The following is a 20,312-nucleotide window of genomic DNA, read 5'->3' on the forward strand; positions in this document are numbered from 1 at the left end:
TAATCAGCAAACAGCTTGTCTTTTTATGTCATAAACTCCAGCATCTTTGTGACTTCTTGCTTAACTCTCTGAAGTTCATCAGTGTGTTTGTTGTACAGAGGTGGCAGAAGACTGGATGTGGTGTTACATTGGTCCAGATATGGCTTCATCAGTGCCTTTATGAAAGGGAGTGGTTGTCTATGACCTACTGATGATGCTGTTGCTAATGAGGAATACTATGGTGTATCTTTCAGTGCTGCATTGGTGCACTGCTAAGCCATGTTCAGCTTGCCATCAACCAGGACCTCAACACCCTTCTTTGCAAAGCTCTTTAGCTAGTGAGCACCCAGCCTGCATAGGATTTTTCTGTTCCAGCTGTAAGATTCTGTATTTGCTTTGGAACCTTCTGAGTTTCCTTTCAGCTCATTGCTTCGTTGATTGAGCTCATTACTCATTGAAACCAACCTGTGTTGCAGCTCCACTCTCTGGTATGTCAACGACAGCTCTCAGTTTAGGACCATCTTTGTACTGTCTGAGGATTATTTCTGTAAAGCGATTAAGTGGTATTGGTGTAACTGCTGTTGTACACCTCTTCTAAGTGGCCAGCACCTAGATAATTGAACTGCTGGCAACTAATTTTTGAGGCCGACCGTCCAGGCAGTTTGTCATCTACCTCACAGTCCTTGCATCTCATCCACATTTCACTAATTTCCTGTAAAATACTGGAAAAGACCATGCAAAACCCTTTTTAATGTCAGGGTAAGTAACACATTGTTTTTTCACTTCTTTACTGAATTAGTCTTTCTGGTGTGGAAGCAGTCAGGCTTAATTTGCTGTTGGTGTGTGCCTGTGCTGAGCGTTGGGATTGTTGCTGGTCACCTTTCTTGTACTTCAGGTGGCTTCCTGATGTGGCTGCCAGGAGGATTTACTCCACAATCTTTGTGTGGTGAGCAGCCTGTATTTCCACAGATTATCTTTGTTGCCTTTCTTATGGATATGAAGTTTACCTTTTCTTTTTTCCAGTCGTTAGGAACCTTGTCCAATTGCCATGATTGTTCAAAAGTGATAGTAAGCTGCCTTGCAATGATAGTAGCCAGCTTTTCACGTCCCATAAACTTCTGGATGATCTGTTTGATTAGATGATGCTTGATCTTGCTCCACTGTTCATTCCCTTTGTTTATTTTGACAGTATCTTTACCTTTTGTTCACATTTATTCCATAACAGTTGCTTTTTCTTTTTTCCTTCTGGAAGGAGTTAGTTGCCTGAGGTCATGCAAGAAGATCAGTTAAGTGAACAGAGTTGTATGATATGTTAAGCAGAATTTCTTCATGTTTTTCACACTGCCTATTCTGTAGAAACTTCCAGATCTAAGAGTTTTAGGAGAAAATTCTAAAAGTAAAAATCCCTCCTTCATAAAAGTATCTGGGGGACTATAAATATATAAAAGAAAATCTTAAATGTGCATTCTTTACATGCTGACTGTTAGCAGAAGTTTTCAAAAGATGGGCGGTAGTGAAACTAAAAGAGGAAGACATCAATTGATATTCAGTGTGTGGTTACATTTTCTGTGTGTTTTGCTCCTTACAGATTTTGTCTTCTAAGAGTGATTCCCGTTTAAAACATTTACTGCAACGAGCACCTGAATACTGTCCAGAATCAATGGTAAGGCTTGCTACATTTTAATTTAAAACAACAACAAAAACCACTAATCTTATGTTAACAAAGTTTTGCTTACAAAAGCAAAATTTCAAATTAGCTTGCAGAGTAATTTTCTTTCTGAGTTTTGAGCTGGTTTATGTTTTCAAGAGTTTTCTTTGTTTTGAAGGCTAAAAAGGTACTTAAATTGAGATTTGATCCTCAGGAGTAGGATTCCTTTTTAAAACTCACCTGTTGTGTTACTTGGTGTTCATGTAAGCTATGAAATGGAATGAAAAACTATCTGATATTATGAAAATTTGCACTGTGTGATTGTCGTTTAGAAATTAATAGCAGTGATTTACAAGCAAGAACGCATGATCCAGTTTGTATGGGGCAAAGCTGTCAGGTCTTGGTTATACAAAGGCATGGACATCCATATAGCTGCTCTGAATGGCCTGTAGGCATTTCTGACAACCTGAAAAAGTGCTTTTGTTGGATCACGGTTTCCTAAAAGTTCTGCAGTATTTTAAGTGTGTGTGTGTATGTGTGTGTGTGTTCCCTATCTCTATGGAGGAAATGATATTATGGATGAAGAGGTGAGTGCTAGCATTGACATTGCCAAGAGAGAAGACTCTAGAACAACTTAAAATATCTCAATTTGTTTGTTTTTAAAAAGGTTTGATTTCTTTCTTGTAATTTTTGTTCTAAATGGTATCGATCCTGTTTTCATCCAGTAGGAGTGGTAAATCTGAGTCTATCATTTTGCAGGCTTCTTCCCATAATGTGTTTGCTTATAGATCCCTTCTTCCTGTGCCTCAAAAATATGTTTCTCAAGGTTTGGTTTCTGTGGATCCCCAGCTCTAAAACCTTGGGAAACTGTAGACATCTGATGGCATGAGTAAAATCGTGGTAGGAAAACATATCCAAGTGGTACGTAGCATTTGCTTTGGTACTATTTCTCGTCATTATTTGTGCCCCGATGGGAGGAATGTGATTTATCTGTAGGCAGTAGATTTTTAGAAGACAGTACCACAGAGATTAGGAAAGAGGAAAGTGAGTGATGCAGTGTTTTTTGTTAAACTCCTGATTGCCGTCTTTATAACTGGTAGCTTTGCTATCTAGTGTGTGCTTAAATTAATGTTGCCACACTAGTAATATTTTAAAAGACTTCTATTTATAAAGTAGTTGACAGTTCATCTTAGTGCCGTTTTTGCTGTGTTCAGATACCGCTCCGCTTTGTTGGGAAGGTGTTCTAGTGACACTCCACAGAAGAGTAAATAGGTTGTAAAGGTAATCAGTTGGTCCATTTTCTGGCATACTGATTACAAACATTGTTATCTCTGCTCTTTCATGTGATATAAGAACTTTGCCTGATATAAAGTGATACATTAATTACCAAAATGAGATGCCACTATTCTTTCATGAAATAAGGGAGATCAGTTGAACCAAAGGAGCAGAACTAGGAAGCAGCAGCTCTAATGTTTTTCTTTTGAGCTGACTTTCCTCTTCTCTGATGTGTGTCCTCTTCTTTGTGTGTGTGTCTTCTCCACAGACAGAGGAGATATTTTTTGAACATTAGATACAGATTGACAGTATCTTTGGACAGTATTTCTGTGATGACAAAGTCATGACGTGACAGTACAGGTTGCTTGTGTGATTGAATTGAACTTTTCTCCTCAGGAATATTTAACATTATGTCATTTAAAGCCCCTTTAAGACTTTTAATTTGCCTTCGAATGCTGCAGAATTTTCCTCTGATTTCACCTATTAGGCTTTTCCCAGTGCTTGTTCAAAAAAGTTTAAATTCAGTTAGATTGCACTAAAATACATGCCCAGAACTGAACATAGTATTTGAGGTGCAGCCTCAGCAGTGCTGAATACTTGAGTTCTTACCTTAGATTGAATCCTTCCTCTACTGCCTAAACCTTGTTATCCCAGGACATTTGTAAATTTACAAATTTGTAAATTGGTGTCCTGAGAAACACCAAGCCTTTGAACAAATTAAACTTGAGTGTGTATCGTAACCTTTGAAGAGTGTATGGATTTGTGTCATTTTTAATTAGAATGCAATAAAATCATATTGTCTAAGTAAGGTAAGATTTCAGTTGTTGGACATTAACCATCGTACATATAGTATATGGAAAATTCCATACCTTTTATCTCTTCAGCGTTTTAATACAGCACACCCACTGTAATGTACTTCCTTCTGACAGTGGAAATCACCACAGAATCATTAAAGTTGAAAAAGACCTCTAGGATCATCTAGTCCAACTGTCAGCCTGTCAACACCAGGCCCACTAAATGATGTCCCTCAGTGCCACATCTTGTCTTTTCTTGAAAACTTCCGGCGACAGTGACTCCACCACGTCCCTGGACGCCTGTTCCAATGCTTGAGCACTCTTCCAGGGAAGTTTTCCTAATATCTGACCTGAACCTCCCCTAGCACAACATAAGACCATTGCCTCTCATTCTATCACTGTTACCTGGGAGAAGAAGCCTACACCCATCTTGCTACAACCTCCTTTCTGTAGAGAGTGATAAGGTTTCCCCTGAGCCTCCTCTTCTCCAGACTAAACAATCCCAGTTCCCTCAGCTGTTCCTGTAAGACCTGTGCTCCAGGCACTTCACCATCTTCATTGCCCTTCTTTGGACATGCTCCAGGGCCTCACTGTCTTTCTTGTAGTGAGGGGCCCAAAACTGAACACAGTACTCGAGGTGCAGCCTCACCAGTGCTGAGTACTTAAATTCTTACCTTAGGTTGAATCCTTTCTGTACTGACTACCTGTGGTAAGACGGCATCTTACCTGAGAGTTCTCTTATACAAGCCCTACAGTAAAAAGTTCCCCATGATCATTTCAGCCAGTAGTCTTGCTAATACTAGTAACGAGGGAGATGAGGACAAAGAAATCTGTATCTTTTTTTTTCCCTTTGGTTGTGGGGAAACCCAGCAGATCTGTATTTTAACCTTTCCTGTTAGTAAGCTTAACTTTTACAACTCTCTTCCATACATCTGTTTTTCCGTGAAGCTGCCTGTATCTGGGGTATCTTAAAACCTCTTTGATTATTTGTTGGGGTTTTTTTTTAGTGAGGTTTGGTTTTGTTGTTGTTTAGAGGGAAAAAAAAAAAGAAAAAAATGTAGTGGAAAGGAGTGCTAGGGTAACAAGCTTCTCAACAGGTCTTGGTCCTAGATAAACTTTTCTCTTTTAAAACAATAACTATTTTGTTCTCTAAATACTGGTGGGAAAAGCTGACTGTCTAGCATGGGTGAGATAATAACGGTATGTTCTCCTACAAATATGCTGCTGTTGATTAGATTCTCTGGAGATGACAACCTTCTTTTCAAAGCAAGTGAGTGGTGCACAGCTCATGTAACTTCTTAGAAGACAGTGTAGACAAATATTCCATTGGAATAACTCTTTTAGAATACAAAGCAAAATGACTGAAAATACTGTTTTGTGTATGTTAAAAACACTTTTATTCTGTAGATTGTTTATTGCTTTTTTACATTTTAATTTTCAGGGAGAAGTTTGGGGTTGTATAAATTCTTCTTTGCCAGGTAAGAAATACTAGTTTATTATTCTGTTGTGATGCTTTTCCCTAAATGTGCATTTCAGTGTTCTGACTGCTACTTGCATCTGTAGGTTTCATGATTAAGTTTCATTAGGCTTGTATTACAAACTACGCTTTCATTCTAGTTTCTTTCAGTCTACACTGGGTTACCTGAGCATCTTCTTAAAACGCTTCTTTTCTTTTCCTAGTTAGGAAATATTGAATAAGTTTTTGTGATTTTCTGTGACCCATCCAGGAAATATCAGAGAATTCCTTTCCTTTAAAGGCTTTCAATTATTTTTAGTTTGAATATACCTTCAGTTTTAGATCTATACAGATTTCTGCCACTGTTTTAGAGGCAAACCTAAGCCACATGCAGAGAGATTTGCTGCCTTACTATAAGTGAAAGTGGTAAAATATGTAGTTTCTTAAGGAGCTGTAGTAGTTTTCTCTCACCTAAAAACTTTTAACTTTTTGGTTGCTACTGGTGTGGCCTCACCTTGAGTACTGTCAGTAATTTGGGGGACACAAGATAAGGAGAACATAGAACTATTAGAGAGCATGCAGAGGACCGTTATGAAGATGATGAAGCATCTAGATGGCAGGGCATATGAGGAGCAGCTGAAGTCACTCAGTTTGTTCAGTTCAGAGAAAAAGAGACCAGGGGGAGACCTTGTGACTACCTGTGTCTCAGTCACAAGGGAAGAAGAGGGGCAGGCACCGATCTGTTCTCTGGTGACAGTAACAGAGCCCAAGGGAATGGCATGGAAGATGCATGAGGGGAGGGTCACAGTGGGTCAAGGAAAAGTTCTTCACCGAGGGGTGGCTGAGCACATTGGAACAAGATCCCCAGGGCAGTGATCACAGTCCTAAGCCTGCCAGAGTTAAAGAAGGATGTAGAAAATGTTCTCAGAAATACAGTTTGAAGTATGGGTTGTCTTGTGTGGAGCAATGAGTTGGACACAATCCTTGTGGATCCTTTCCAATGCAGGATATTCTGTGAGTCTAAACATCATTGTAGCTTAAGAGCTACATACAAATGAGTAGTAATGGTTTTATTCTATGTAAGCAGTGTACATTTTAGTTTGAAATTTAGGTTTGTGTAAGCAAGAAAAAAAAACATTTTGTTGTGGTTTTTTTTTATGAACCACTTGCTAATTGTCTTTCTGGTCTGCCTGGACTGATGTGAGGCCTCTTCAGCTTCTATATGGTAGGATTTATAGGGAGAAGCTCCTTCCTCAGTAGTGATGTACCCTGTTCTCTTTTTTTTATAACATCTTCGTAGACAAACTGGTAAAGCATGGATTAGATAAGTGGAGTGAAGATGGATAGAAAACTGGCTCAGAGGTTTATTATCAGTGGTACAAAGTCTATCTGGAGGCCAGTAACCGAGGGGTCAGTACTAGTTCTAGTCCTGTTAAACATTTTCATTAATGATGATACAGCGTGCACCCTCAGCATGTTTACAGATGATAGAAAATGGGAAGGAGTGTTGATAGATCAGATAGTTGATCTCTACATTGATGATGTCCTCATGTTGGGCAGCTTTTTTGAGAATGGGAAGAAAATAATTCAAATCCTTCTAAAAGCTAGTTTTGCATAAAGCAAAGTAAGGTCAAGGGACCTTCACAGGAGATCGATTTAGTTCCTAGGAATAACATGGCAAGATGGATGTTGTCAAATTACAGTGGATGTGATCAATAAAATAACTGCTATGTCTCCACCAGCTTACAAAAAGAAAACAGAATCTTTCTGAGGTGTTGTGGGCTTCTGGAGAATGCATATGCTGGGTTACAGTCTGATTATAAACCCTGACCACCAAGTGACGCAGAAGAAAACCGCTTTAACAGAGGGTCCTGAGGAACACCAAGCCTTTGAACAAATTAAACTTGAGATAGCTCATGCAGTAGTCCTTGGGCTAGACAGCACAAGGTATAAAAAAGGTGCTGTACATTGCAGACAGGGAGAATGGTCACACTTGGAGCCTCTGGCAGACTCAGGGTTTACTCCTAGGGTTTTGGAGTCAAGGATAAAGAGGATCTGAGGCCTGTTATACTGCAACTGAAAAAGAGATGTTGGCAACATATGAAGTTGTCCAAACAGCTTTGGGAATGGTTGGCACTGAAGCACAACTCCTTTTGGCACCCCCGCTGCCTGTGCTGGGCTGGACATTCCCCTCCACACGTTATGCAGCTGATGCTACATGGAGTAGATGAATCACACAGAGGGCTTGGATTGAGAATCCCAGTCATCCCAGCATTTTAGAATTGATTATAGACTGGCTCAAAGGCAAAGAATTTGGAGTATTGTCAGAAAATGAGGTGACGTGCTGAAGAGGCTCTGCTACACAGTAAACTGCCAGAAAATGAGAAGAAATAGGCCCTGTTCAGTGATGGGTTCTGTTGCATTGTGGAAAAGCTTTGGAAGTGGAAGGCTGCTGTATAGTGTCCTACATGACCAGTTGCAGAAGCTTCTGAAGGAAAAAATGAATTGAACCAATTTACAGAAGTGGAGGCCATCCAGCTGGCTTTAGGCATTGCTGAAGGAGATAAGTGGCCAGTGCTCTATCTCTGCATGGACTCCTGAGAGGTGGCAAATTCCCTATAGCAATGAAAGCAGAACAACTGTCAGCACAGAGGCAAATGCATATGGGCTGCTGCCCTGAGGAAAGGTGCTGCTGCCCTGGTAGAGAACGTAGTTGTATAGGTAGGTCACGTAGGCGACCACGTACCAAAGAGCCATATCAAAACAACCAGTAGGTGGATTGAGCTGCTGGGATTGAAGTGGGCGAGGTAGATATGGACTGGCAATGTAAGGGTGAAGTATTTCTGTCAGTGGGCCTATGATACTGCAGGTTATCAGGGAAGAGATGCAACGTATAGATGGGCTTGAGATCGAAGGATGCTATTGCACAGATTATCCGTGAATGTGAAACATGCTGTAGTTAACCGAACTAAATGGATAAAACCTCTTTCTGTGGGGGACAGTGGTTGAGATACAGATATGGAGAGGCTTGGGATGTGGATTATATCACATTCCCACAAACTCACCATGGGAAATGCTGGATGCTTACAATTGGTGGAAGCAGCTGTCACGTGGCTGGAAACATATCGCATAAAAATATAGGTTTATTCTTGCCTTGGGCAAAGGCAATCCTATTTATATCCTAATCATGGGACTGCTTTTGCTCAAGGGCCTGGGTGCTCTTAGCGGGTAACGCGGAAAGATAGGGATGTCTGTTGTGTACCTCAAGGTGATTTGATTTTGGGAGAGAACAGCCAATAACGTAAATTGTATGATGCTAAATGGCTGTGTATTACTGTATGTCATCATCATTATGGTTATTATATGCCCGGGTAAGAGTAGCACAGTGAGAGCTATCCCGATTAAAAAAGAATGACCTCAAATGGAACCAGAACTAACTTCTGCATGCAGTAACCCAAAACTATGAATCAGCCCTCCTGCACTGAAGGACTGTTTTGACAGGTGGAACTTGAAGTTATGAATGGAATGAGTACTGAGAACCATTGCACATGAATGGCCCATAGACTGCAATACTATGTGAGTGTATACATATCAAAAAGGAAGATAGGTCGTGGTAATTAGTTAGGATGTGTACAAACTGTGGGTATGGTGTAAGTGGTATGGTATAAGGAGTGGACATTGTCTTAGTTTCAGCTGGGATGCATTTTTTCTTCAGAGTTTCTGTTATAATGCTTACGTTTTAGTTCTAGGAGAAAAACAGTGTCAGTAACACACTGATGTTTATAGTTTGTGCAAAGCAGGAGCTGGGGGGGGAGAGAATTAGGATAGCTGTCTGAAGCTAGCCAGAGGGATATTCCATACCATATGACATCATACAAATGGAATTTTGAAGAGGGTGGGATTTCATTTTCCTTTCTTCCACTGCCTGGGGGGCTAACTGGGCTTCGGTCAGGGGATGGTGAGCAATTCTTGAGCCTCACTTCTTATATGCATTCAAATGTATATGAATACTATATGCATAGTAATAATTATTATCCTTTTCCTTTTCTCTATCTTAGTAAACAGTTTTATCTCAACCCAGGAGTTCTGTGGGGTTTTTTTGTTTGTTTGTTTGTTTTTTTGATTCTCTCCCCCATCCCAGTAGGAAGGAGAGAAGGGAGCAACTGTGTGGTGCTCAGCCACCTGCCAGATTAAACCACAACCGTGTTCTATTCACTTTCTTTTATGGCTCATCCTCAAAAAACAAAACTCTGTTGTATGTTATTGTCCTTGCCAATGCAGTATTATTAGCTTCAAAACAGTTTAGAATGTTAGAATCAAAACAGTTTCAAAATGTTTAGAAGCAGATGTTTAAGAAAAGAAGTTTAAGAAAAATATACGTTCTGAAGGTGAATACTAATTAGCATTTTAATGGAGGATTTTTTAAAAACTGTGAGTCTGTTGATGTTTGTTTATGAAAAATAATAGGCCTACAGTATGTGAATTACTTGGCATCTCAATAGGAAATTAAAATTTCTTTCTTATTCTGCATGCATTATACTATTGAAGGAACTACTTGCAAGTGGGAGGGCAATGGGGGTGGGTCAGCAACCTATAATTCTAGATGGTAACTATGCTCTGGTTTTAAACTTTCTCATTTTCTGTAAGCAGACTGTAGAAGACTTCTCCAGAGACAGCAAAATGCTGACTTGATCTTTGTTATTCCGCATGAAAACTATGATGAGCCTAGTTGTTTTTCAGTTTCTCCTTTTTCCATCTTCCTTTTTATTCTTTCCTTTTGTTTCCTGTGAACCACTGTGATCAAGTTTCTTTTAAATTTTCAATGTGTACATGGTTGCTTTCATCATAAAATACATACATCAGAAACCATATTCTAAGTCTTCACATTTGAGCAATATTCTATCTTTGATTCTGACTTGAATGCTCTTGTGGATGCTATAATAGAACATTTTTAATAAGGAAGAAAAATGTTTGTCTTTTTATTCATCTCAGTAATGTAGTGTGGCTCCTGGAAACTTCTTTGAAAGGAGATCTTTGACAAGAGCATGCACTGTACAGCATGTAGTTGTGTGGATTTTGATACACTGGCTAAATGCAGTCCTGGGAATAGTGAAAAATATGCAGCCTTGCTTTCCATTTTCATAAAAGAATTTGAGAATGGAGTTTCAAGATTGCAAAAAAAGAAAAAATTATCGGTTGGCTTGCAACTCCATTTTCAGTCAACATAAATACATGACCTGTGAGTTTTCAAATGGAATGTACGGAGTTGCAGTCGGACATTCAGCTGAAAAATTTGATCACGTCTTTTTACTAGACTTTAGTAAGAATTCTCTTAGCAGAGAAAAGTATCCCTTGCTTCCCAATCATGCCTTATTCGCGTAATCGCTTTTTGGCAGTACACACATTTATGAACTACTGTTGTCAAGGATGAAGTGCAAAAAGAGTAAAATTTCTTCAGAAAACTCAGATGAGCACCTTGAGAATGCCCGAAGAACTGCAGGCCCTTCCATCAAACTGGCCTGGTGCTTTGGTTTCGCAAAAACAGGGTCTGCTGTCTTACTTGTTCCATGGTTTTGCTGCTTTTAAAAAATGTTTTAGTAAAGATATTAGTAATTAAAATGTTACTTATATTTATATGAGGGCAGCTCTAAAAGTAATGCCTCCTGTTTTATTATTTTGGCCCATGGTGTTTCTCAGAGGCGTACGTCCATGGTATGGCACTGGAGGTTGAACCTTCCTGTCAGTATTCAATCACCTGCTGTTGCCGTGCGACAGATAGCAGCGGAGAGTCAGTCTGCAAAGTGACATCTGACATGAAAGTGTGTACGATGCGTAGGTGTGGAACAGAATTCCTCTGTGCAGAAAAAAAATGGCATCCGTTGACTTCATCAGTGTTTAGTGAACATTTTTGGAGATCAGAGAGTGGATGCGAGCACAGTGAGGCAGTTGTGCATTTCAGCAGTGGCATCAGTAACAGTGGGTCAGCTCCATTGGTGCAGACTTTTATGGGCATGGCATACAGCCTCTTGGAAAACATGCACAGCTGAGGGTGGTGACTGTTGAAAAACAGTGTTTTGCAGTTGAGGATATGCTCTATCAAGCAGAATTATTGTGCTTGTTTTAGCTGTTGTAGTTTCCATGAAAATAAATAGGAGAAATCACTTTTGGAGTGACCTACGTATACACAGCCCAAGGCAATTGCATTTCACTGAATGTAGCCAGAATGTTGGACACCCTTAAGAAATATGATCTTAAGTCAGTTAATTGTGCACTGAAGGTGCATTTTTTGTTAAGAAATGCTTGTACTTCAATTATCTTGATTACGAAATTAATGTTTAAATGCTAAAGTTGCTATTTTAAAATTGCAATGCGGTATGTTATGGACAAGTACCATAGCTTCTTTTCCACAAGCTTGTTTGATAGGCTGAAATATCATGAGTAGAGGGCCACTTCCGAAGAAAAATGTAACCATGGCTGAAGCTTACCAGCATTCCTAATTTGGCATGCAAGTTTGCTTCATTCTTCTAGCAGAGTTCATTGAAACGTGTTTCTAAAACACACAGGCTCTGTCTTGCACAAGATAGGAATGCTTGTGGGGTCTTTTATTTCTGTCTTTTGGTTTGTTTTGTTTCTCAGCTGCAATTATTCACTGGTTGATTTATTCAGTGGTGACATTGCCACTAAAGCTGTACAGATTAATTTATCATACTTCTCCAGCATGGGGGTGGTTACTGCAAGTTTTTTTCTGGAAAACTTGTTTTTATACTGCACATTATATTTATTTTTTTTTTAGATTTTATTTATTTATCTATTTATTTTACCTTAAAAGAACCTTGGAGTATAAATCCTCCTGAATTATTGTTCTGATCAAAGGGAATCTGTGTATGATAGCTCCACGTAAAAAAGAGCTGAAACAACTAGCTGCTATGTTATCATAGAGTCATTAAGGTTGGAAAAGACCACTAAGATCATCTAGTCCAGTCTAGTTATTTATATGCCTGAAGTGGAATGTAGAGAGTAATTAACAGATGTGTTGTTAAATGTATGTGCATTACTTAAGTGTAGACACGCAGTTGCTTTTGGGATTAGTTTAAAACAATGCATCAACTCAGAATTTCTGAATGCTGTTTCCAAACTGTTGATGTGTACCACACCAGTAATCTCCTCAACACATTTCAGAATGATTCTCAGTCTCTGAAAAATCAAATCTTCACCCCATTTGTGGGAGAGTGGGGTGACCTGATTCTGCTGTTATTTGTGGCCTTTGCTTCTGCTTTCAGCTCAGCTGAATTGGACAGTTGAGCTAAAACACTGAGCAGAGGTAAAGAGAAAAGAAATCAGTCTTCAAAATGATGATCAAGGCACTGGTCTGCTGTGCATCGACAGGGGCTGGCACAGACAGATGTAGTGCCTCTTCAAGCTGACTGCAGTCAGGCTGTTCTTCACCTTTGCCTCCTGTTCCTTTCCACTCAGATACACAGTTCTGCTACCGTGCTTATGCCAAGTGTTGATGTTGTAATTTGCATGAAAAAAAAAAATCTGGAAAATATTTATTTAGCTAAAGATTTTGATTTTTCTTTATAAATTTACTTATTGCAGGATTCTCTTTACTGTGTAATTCCCTGAAAAGTGTAGAAAATGAGAGTAGCAAATTAAATAGAAAAAGATAGAAGACAGAAAATGTTGAAGGCATTTGTGAATATTAAAGTATGTTATTAAGGTAGAGAAACTACAGACAAAGCTTGAAGAAAAAGTAAGAATGATATTCTGTGTTAAGAAGTGGAGAATTATAGAAAAGTGTAGTGCTGTTGAAGCCAGTAAGAGGATGTATCAGAACATGCAGTTTTGCTTCTTTTCTAACATTTTTTTTCTTTTGGTTTCTGTTGGCTTATACTTCATATTAGATAAGAACATAGTGCTATTTCCAGTAAATACATAAAATGGTTTGGATAAAAGACCTGTAAAGTCAGTGTGTAGAACTTACCTATTTGACAAATTCTAAATTTATTAAGTACATAGATTTGCTTTTCTTTTCTTGCTTAAAGTTAGTTTGGAATCACTTAAATTCTAACTAAAATATAATCTATAGGCAGACTTCTTGAGCAAAAACAGGACTGTCATACTTGGAAAGTAACTTACTTACGGTGAGGAAAGGAAAAATAGCACAGGTTCTCTTGCTACTGTAATATGTACTGTAATTTTATTTTTAAAGGAGTTCTGAAGAAGTCTGATGGTTGGGTTGGTTTAGGTTGCTGTGAGCTAGCTATTGCTGTGGAATGTCGGCAAGCATGTAAACAGGTAAGACTTTCTTGCTATTTTTTGGTCCATTATTAATGTCAAATGACTCAGCATTGAATTCACTCGTGTTACTGTTTGTGATTTACAGGCTTAATGAATTTTTAATATGAAACTTAAACTATCGCACAGATTTCTTACAAATTAGAATATATGCTAGGGTGATAAAACGTCACCAACCAAATTTCAAGAATTAAAACAGGGAATTTACATTCTTAGAGTTTTCAACAAAAAAAAGTAACATTTAAATTCTGACGAGAGGAAAACCTAGTTAAAATGCAGTTTCTTTCTTTCTTTTTGTTATGGGTGGTGGTGGTTTTGTGGAGTTTTTGTGTGTGTTTTCAGCCACTCTGGAGGACTGAGCTTCTGGGTGCTTGCCAAGACTTCATGACCCTGAAGTTTGAAGACCTTTCTTGTTAGCATTTCCACAGAGAGAATTTGCTGTTCTCATGAGTATTGTGTTGCATGTACATGTGTAAGAAAGTATGCAGCTACACTCCAGGAGAGGTTTCTAGTTTACAAGGCCTGTTATTTGTTGTCTGACATACTCGGTATTCATGGCCATCTCTTAGCGCTGGGGAGGTGGTGGAAGGCAATCATTTGATTTTGATTCAATTCATTGTAATCAGATGGATCAGAAAGTGTTTAGATCCATGACGTAAACCATGTTTTTTCTCATACTGAGACCTGATATTTATAAATTTGAAGGCTTTGTTATTTTTTACATATAATCTAGAAATTATTAGAGGAAGGAAATAGGTAACAATTAACATCTTTCCTTTTGGTGGTGTAGGTGGTAACAAATTAATGTTTAGTGCCTACCAGTACGTTTTGACCTGAGCGCGATCATTAAGATTGCCAACACTTAGGAAAAGTACCATTAATAATTAATTGTAACAGTTTTGTGCCAGAATTGCATTGGGATTCAGTAAGAAGCTGAATTTTGGTGTATGTCAACTGTTGTCATCTTCTGCATAAAAGTGTTTAGTGCTATGACATGCTAGCCTGCAGCTGTTAGGTAGTTACTTGGGTTTTTTTGGCATTTTTACTTTTTTTAGTGGCAAATCAAGACAGGGAGGCAGTTCTAGACAATAGTTCTTGTAGTGACAAATTGCTAAGTGGTGGTTTCACCAAATTGTTTTAAGGAGTTATCACTTCTCATAGCTTTTTACTCAGTTACCTGAGTTAAAAGAATAACATTCAGTCATGTAATTAAGTGCTGGTATCACTATTAAAAAAAAAAAGAAGAAGAAGAAGAATCAAACAAATATATTTTATTTAGTTCTGTAAGGCTCAGGAAGTCATACAGCCAAGAGTGGAACCGACCCCGGGTATTGCGCTGGTAGCATACAGCTCCCCGTGGATAATGGTTTCCAAACAAAACTGTCTCAGCCCTGCTCTATGAGATCTCTCAGTCACGACGTGCAGGTAGGCAGTGCCCTTAAGTAATGTCGTGTAGTACCCAGTTCGCTGTCATGGAAACCCACCCGGGCAGGGAATTGGAGGGCCTCCCTGAAAATACTCCAGTACATGCTGGAGAACTCACCATTCTTCTAGTACCCAGAGAGTCTGGAGAGCTTGTCCTATCTAGGTTGCTCCTGCTGGCAACACTGCTTCTGGTGCAAGCCACGTTTTCTTTGATTCTGCCCCTGTTTTGGATTCCATTGTCATTTGTGCGGCATGAAAGAGCAGTAGTGGATAGCAGTCTGTTCTGTTGACAAGCTGTGGCATTCTCTAGGCAGTGTCCCGGATCTTGGCTCCCAGGAAGCAGCAGATGACTCCAGGCACCCTGTCAGGCAGCAGAGAGAAGCCTCAGTGCCTTTTAACAGGGAGTTATCCACTGCAAGCATGAGGTGTTTCTTTGTTAATACTGCAATGATTTTTCCTCACCTCTTCTTTGATACAGCATATGAGATGGGCCTCTGGCAACATGAGGCAGAGAGCAGGGGAAGCAGAGAGGAAGATCTTGCCATCACCCTAGTAAAAAAACCTTGTTTGATCTGTCTTAAACTGCACCTGCAGCACTGCGAACTTGCGTCCCAAAATTCTCCAACATCAAAACAGAAAACATGTCTGAGAGTGGTGCTGTGCCTTTTTGTCTGTGTTTTAAAGCCGTGTGTAATGAAGATATAATTGTTAATAACTATAAGATTCAGCAGCCATCTTACCACTACAGAGGCTCCAGTCTGAGTGCTGGGTGGTTGCACCATGTAACTTTGCAAATTGAGATAACAAGTTTAGTTTTTCATTGCAAACTGGAGGTATGTGATTGCTGCTGATGTGCTCTGTTTTGTTGTTTCATAGCAGTATTTACTACATCTGCAGAGATTCCAGAACTCTCTTTACTTTCATTACGATAAACATAATTTCTTGATTATTTTTTTTCTATTTTTTGCAATCTCTGAATGAAAGTTTTTACTCTGCAGTAGGGCAGACTGGAAGGCAGCATGTGAGGTGGCCATTGTATGTGAAGCTTCATGGCACAGTGAGGAAAAGAGAAACAGTAGACAAACGTAACTGTAGTTCAAAAAGTGTTTTTGTTCTTCTGAAAAGAATATGTGTCTATACCCAAATGCATATCTTAGCAAAGTTTTCAGATTTATCCTAATGTTTCTTTTCCAGATCTTTCATTTATGGTTGTGTTCTGTGAAACTTAATTTAATCTTATGATTGCTGTGTCATTTCTCTTTGTTCTCAGTATCAAATGCTGTGTTGCTTGATTGAAGACTGCTGTCTATGTATCTTGGCTGTGTCTCGTACTGACTCTGGTTGATATGATTCACATGATTTTCATTTAAACTAAAACAGACATGACTTGGGATTTTAAGGATATTCACCATTAAGGATAACGGTGAATAACAGGATGTTAATATTGATTCTTAAAACTTGAGGGGGTTTTGCAGGCATTTTGAAGGTGATACTATAGGTCATATCTTACCTTGGTTATTTTAAATTGCTGGAGGGAGAAATATCTAATGTAAGTAACGACCATGATATTTAATATCTGACATGAAAAAGGAGCAAGAGTTAATCTACAAAAAAAAAAAAAAAAAAAACTTATCTACACTGCAAAAGGGGGTTTTCTGCAAATTGCTTTTACAATAGTAATTGCAGAATTTCATATTCTAGAGGGAGAAGAAAGGAATAAAACAGATTAACATCATTGAACATACAAAATGAAGAAAAGGGATGAACAGGCTCTTCCATTTCCTTGGTTTTTCCAGTATTCTGCTCTGTCTGGAAAACCTCTGATGAAAACTAAGTTGCTTTGTCTGTGCTTCCAGTATCGACTAACTTGATGCAGAAATAAGTGTTTGGGGGTTTTAATCAAATGTAATGGAGACAAAGTTGTAGCTTCTACTTTTTTTTTTCCTTAAAGCTTTAAGTGGATTCTTCAGGTTCCTAAAACAGAATATTAAAATCGATCTTGTATCCGTGGTTATCTTAGGTAACAAAGTTAGAATCATTTTTATTTTGCAACATGTTTTTATTGTTTTCTACTTCAAATTGGGGCATTTTCTGTTTTCAGGCTTCTTCAAAGAATGATATTTTAAAAGTCTGTAGAAAGGAATATGAGGTACGTATGTATTTATATGCACATATATCTTATTAAGTCATTTGTTATATAAATAATAAGGGAAAGTCCAATCATCTTATAGTAGCATGTCTGGATACTTCCATCCAACTGCAAATTAGCTGTCTGCAATTACTGTAAAAGTACAATTGCTTTCTGTAAGAAAGGGGCTTCCCTTGCATATATCTGAATTTGAATGAAAAAGATACAGCTTTCAACATAGAGATTCGGATTGTAAAACTGTTTGATAAGAGTTCTGATAAAAGTAGGCATTTATTGTGAACATTCATTGTCAGCAATGTATTGACTTCTAGAATGGCATATGTAGCTCAACAGTGACTAAAAAACTAAGGAAATAAATACAGGAAAGAATAAGCCTTTATGTAGCCTATCCTCATTCAAGATGAATAATTTTTGCTAACATCAGTGAAAGTGTGCATGCCAGCACTTAGTTATACTGTTCTACTTTTAAAATTAATCATTAGAATGTTTTCAGAAATGTGTAAATGAAGATCTGTGTTCTTTTTGTAGGATTCTGTAGAAATGTTAGTTTGCTAGGACTTCTTCCCTTTCAATGTTTCTTCATTTAAAAAACAGAATTCTCCTTCTCCCACCCTTTCATCCCCTTTCATCCTGCCTGCTGTCCTGAATTAGACAGTCCTGTGTAAGTTCTGCCCGTATTGAATGGTGTCACACAATTCTTTTTGATTTGGGAAGAAATATAGCAGGTTTCTCATATTCCAGAAAACATTAAATTCCTTGTTTGTTTGATTTTCCTTTGGTCTTTCTATATAGTCAATCTACAGAATATTTTCCTAGATTCCTCTCCATTGAAGTTACTATAGTTTATTGTCTTTAAGATTATTTTTCATTTTAAGTAGTTCTGTCTTTTCTGATGCTATAATATGCTATACTGTCAACATCTGTAAGCTTCTCCTCTATTATGCTGGTCTGTTTCCTTCTTTTTTTCTGCATTTCTGCATTGCTGTAGGAGGTTGGCCAATATGTGTTGAAGGAGAACGGGAGAGGAAAGGTAAGAGAATAAAGAACACCTACAAAATAGTGATAGTCATCTTACTTACTTTTCTTAGTCTCTTTCTCCAGTTTTTGTCTGGAATTTTAGGAAGTGGGATGTTGCTGTTATTGCACAGAAAACCTTAACTCTTTTTATCTGTGCAGTACTTTAAAAGACTAGGAGAGACAGAAGGAGAAATCAAGTCTTCTGGTTGATGAAGAAGAAAAGAACTTTTTTAATGAGCACTGGGATTGGTAGGCACAGATATTATGTTAGGGATACAAATGAAATTATCTGATACGGTAGATCCTCACTTATTACATTTTTTTGTATGAAAATAGATTTTCCTGTGTATCTTAGACTTTATGGATAGTCATGAAAAGTAGTATTTGCTATGCTTTCAAGAGGTCTATTGCATGCATGAAATTTAAGGCAGTTTTGTCTAAGGTGTGAGATTTGAGAAGCTGCTTCTGGAGGGAACGTGCCTTCCCTTTTTCCCTCCTTTCTGTTTGTTTATTTTTAGTAGTTTCCATGGTGGATGTTGCATGCTCATTGTAGTCTTCTGAGTAGCTTCCATGTCTTTGGCTAGTACCATACTTTGTATTCAGTTGAGTTATTGGGGAAAAACTGAATGACTGGGAGGTGAGTGGCTAATTAAAACACTAGATGACAAGATCAGAAGCAGCCTCTGAATCACATAAATGCAATGTTTTATGTATTGTGTTTGCCTTTTTGTTTAAGAAGCCATGACTCACTAAAAGTAAGGATCCAATTTGAGAAATAGTTTATTGAGAACTAGCTACGGAGATGCTGAATATGATAAAGACAACATGTAGATAAGAACGAGCTGAATTAACAATATAAAAGTTTATCTTGTAAACACTCTCCTAGCTTATCAACTGGTTAATCTCATACACTCACACAGGGATTTCGGAGAGTTTGCACAAGGGTCTTACACCAGTAAACCAAACTTTGCGTAGTACTTTTCAGTAGTATTTTGAGAGTAGGAAAGCAACTTCATTAGCTTACCTTCAGCTTCCCACTAAGTTAGTGAGCACAGAGAATGAGAGAAGTGTTCAAGAGTAAGGCGTAGGGATCAGAGCAATGAAAGCAGGAGAAAAAAATAATCTCCAAATGGAAGATGTTAGAAAGTGAGAAGTTGCTAAGCGGAGTCCAAAGTTGTGCAATAAGTGAATCACTTTAGCACTGACGTGCCAACTTGTCATAAGATTAACTGAAAATGCTTTTATTGGGTTGCCGTTACTGTTAGTAAAGTTTGTGATTCTTGTGATTCAGAGATTGTACTTTTTAGAAATGATTTGTGGCGTAATAAGCTGTTAATTCTTGATTGGTGCATTGAAAGTTTTAAAGCATACCCTACGAAGCGTGTTCTATGTGCAAGAAGGACTGCATGCAGAAATTTTATTTTAAAAAAATGCATAGTATCCCTGAAGAGTTTTGAATGTTACTTGAGTGTGCATTATTTGGCTTCTTTTGAAAGATGTTATTGTGGAATTCCTTTTTCCCATCTTCTGCTTCTCAGACACTCATTTTTTGTCCTCTTTTCTCTTTAGCTCTGTGCACCTCTTATCTTTTATCTTTCACTACTACCAGCTTTCTACTATCTCGTTCATCTTTATCTAAAAAGAAGGTAGGTGATAATCAAAGGACGAAGAAGGAAGTGGGCTGCTTGGGTTGTGTGTAGGGTTTTCTAATTTTTCCTATTTTTAAAAGTTTTGTATGAAAATTCATTTTTTGAAAAGGCTACATGGAATGATGCTTGAAAAAGTAGCAAAGTAATATATAATGGTTGAAGTAAGTTGTGAAGAGTTTATTACCATATTTAAGATGCTAAGGACATAGAAAAGATTACAAAATGGTTTTAATGAACTCCTAAAGAATGCAGCTGTGTGTGGCCTCTGGAAACACAACATCACTTAAGAATTTGCAGCAGACTCGACCTCTATCTACCACACATTGTAGTTAGTAATAATGTGATCTTGGGGTGCTTCTTGTTACTGTTCTTCACAGTTGAAAGGAAGTCGATGCAAGACTCAGAATTCTTGCCAAAACTTAAATTCCAGTGATCATGTTCTACCTTACTCTGCAAGGTTTTCTCTTTTTCCTTTCTTTCTTTTTTAATTGTTTAACACAATTCAGGAAAACCTTGGCCTTGAGTGTTACTTGGTGAAAGTTTTTTAAAAGTCTAAACAATTGTGCACCATAATCTGAAATTTCTACTCCACTAAGCCTCAGTATGTTACCTTCTGACTTTA

The 20,312-nt window shown here is 38.1% G+C and overlaps 1 protein-coding gene across 1 annotated transcript in view; it reads left to right on the plus strand.

The window, feature by feature from the left end:
• Positions 1 to 20,312, plus strand: part of RECK (reversion inducing cysteine rich protein with kazal motifs) — a 64,387-nt gene that overhangs the window by 13,332 nt on the left and 30,743 nt on the right. The window contains exons 3-7 of the mRNA XM_042869592.1: positions 1,568 to 1,642; positions 5,138 to 5,174; positions 13,365 to 13,450; positions 16,977 to 17,024; positions 18,013 to 18,054. Coding sequence (XP_042725526.1) covers positions 1,568 to 1,642; positions 5,138 to 5,174; positions 13,365 to 13,450; positions 16,977 to 17,024; positions 18,013 to 18,054 — 288 coding nt within the window. The remainder of the gene's footprint in view (positions 1 to 1,567; positions 1,643 to 5,137; positions 5,175 to 13,364; positions 13,451 to 16,976; positions 17,025 to 18,012; positions 18,055 to 20,312) is intronic.

This window comes from Lagopus leucura, unplaced genomic scaffold, assembly GCF_019238085.1.
Source record: "Lagopus leucura isolate 7727_CA_CO unplaced genomic scaffold, USGS_WTPT01 Super-Scaffold_100002, whole genome shotgun sequence".
Lineage (NCBI taxonomy): Eukaryota > Metazoa > Chordata > Aves > Galliformes > Phasianidae > Lagopus > Lagopus leucura.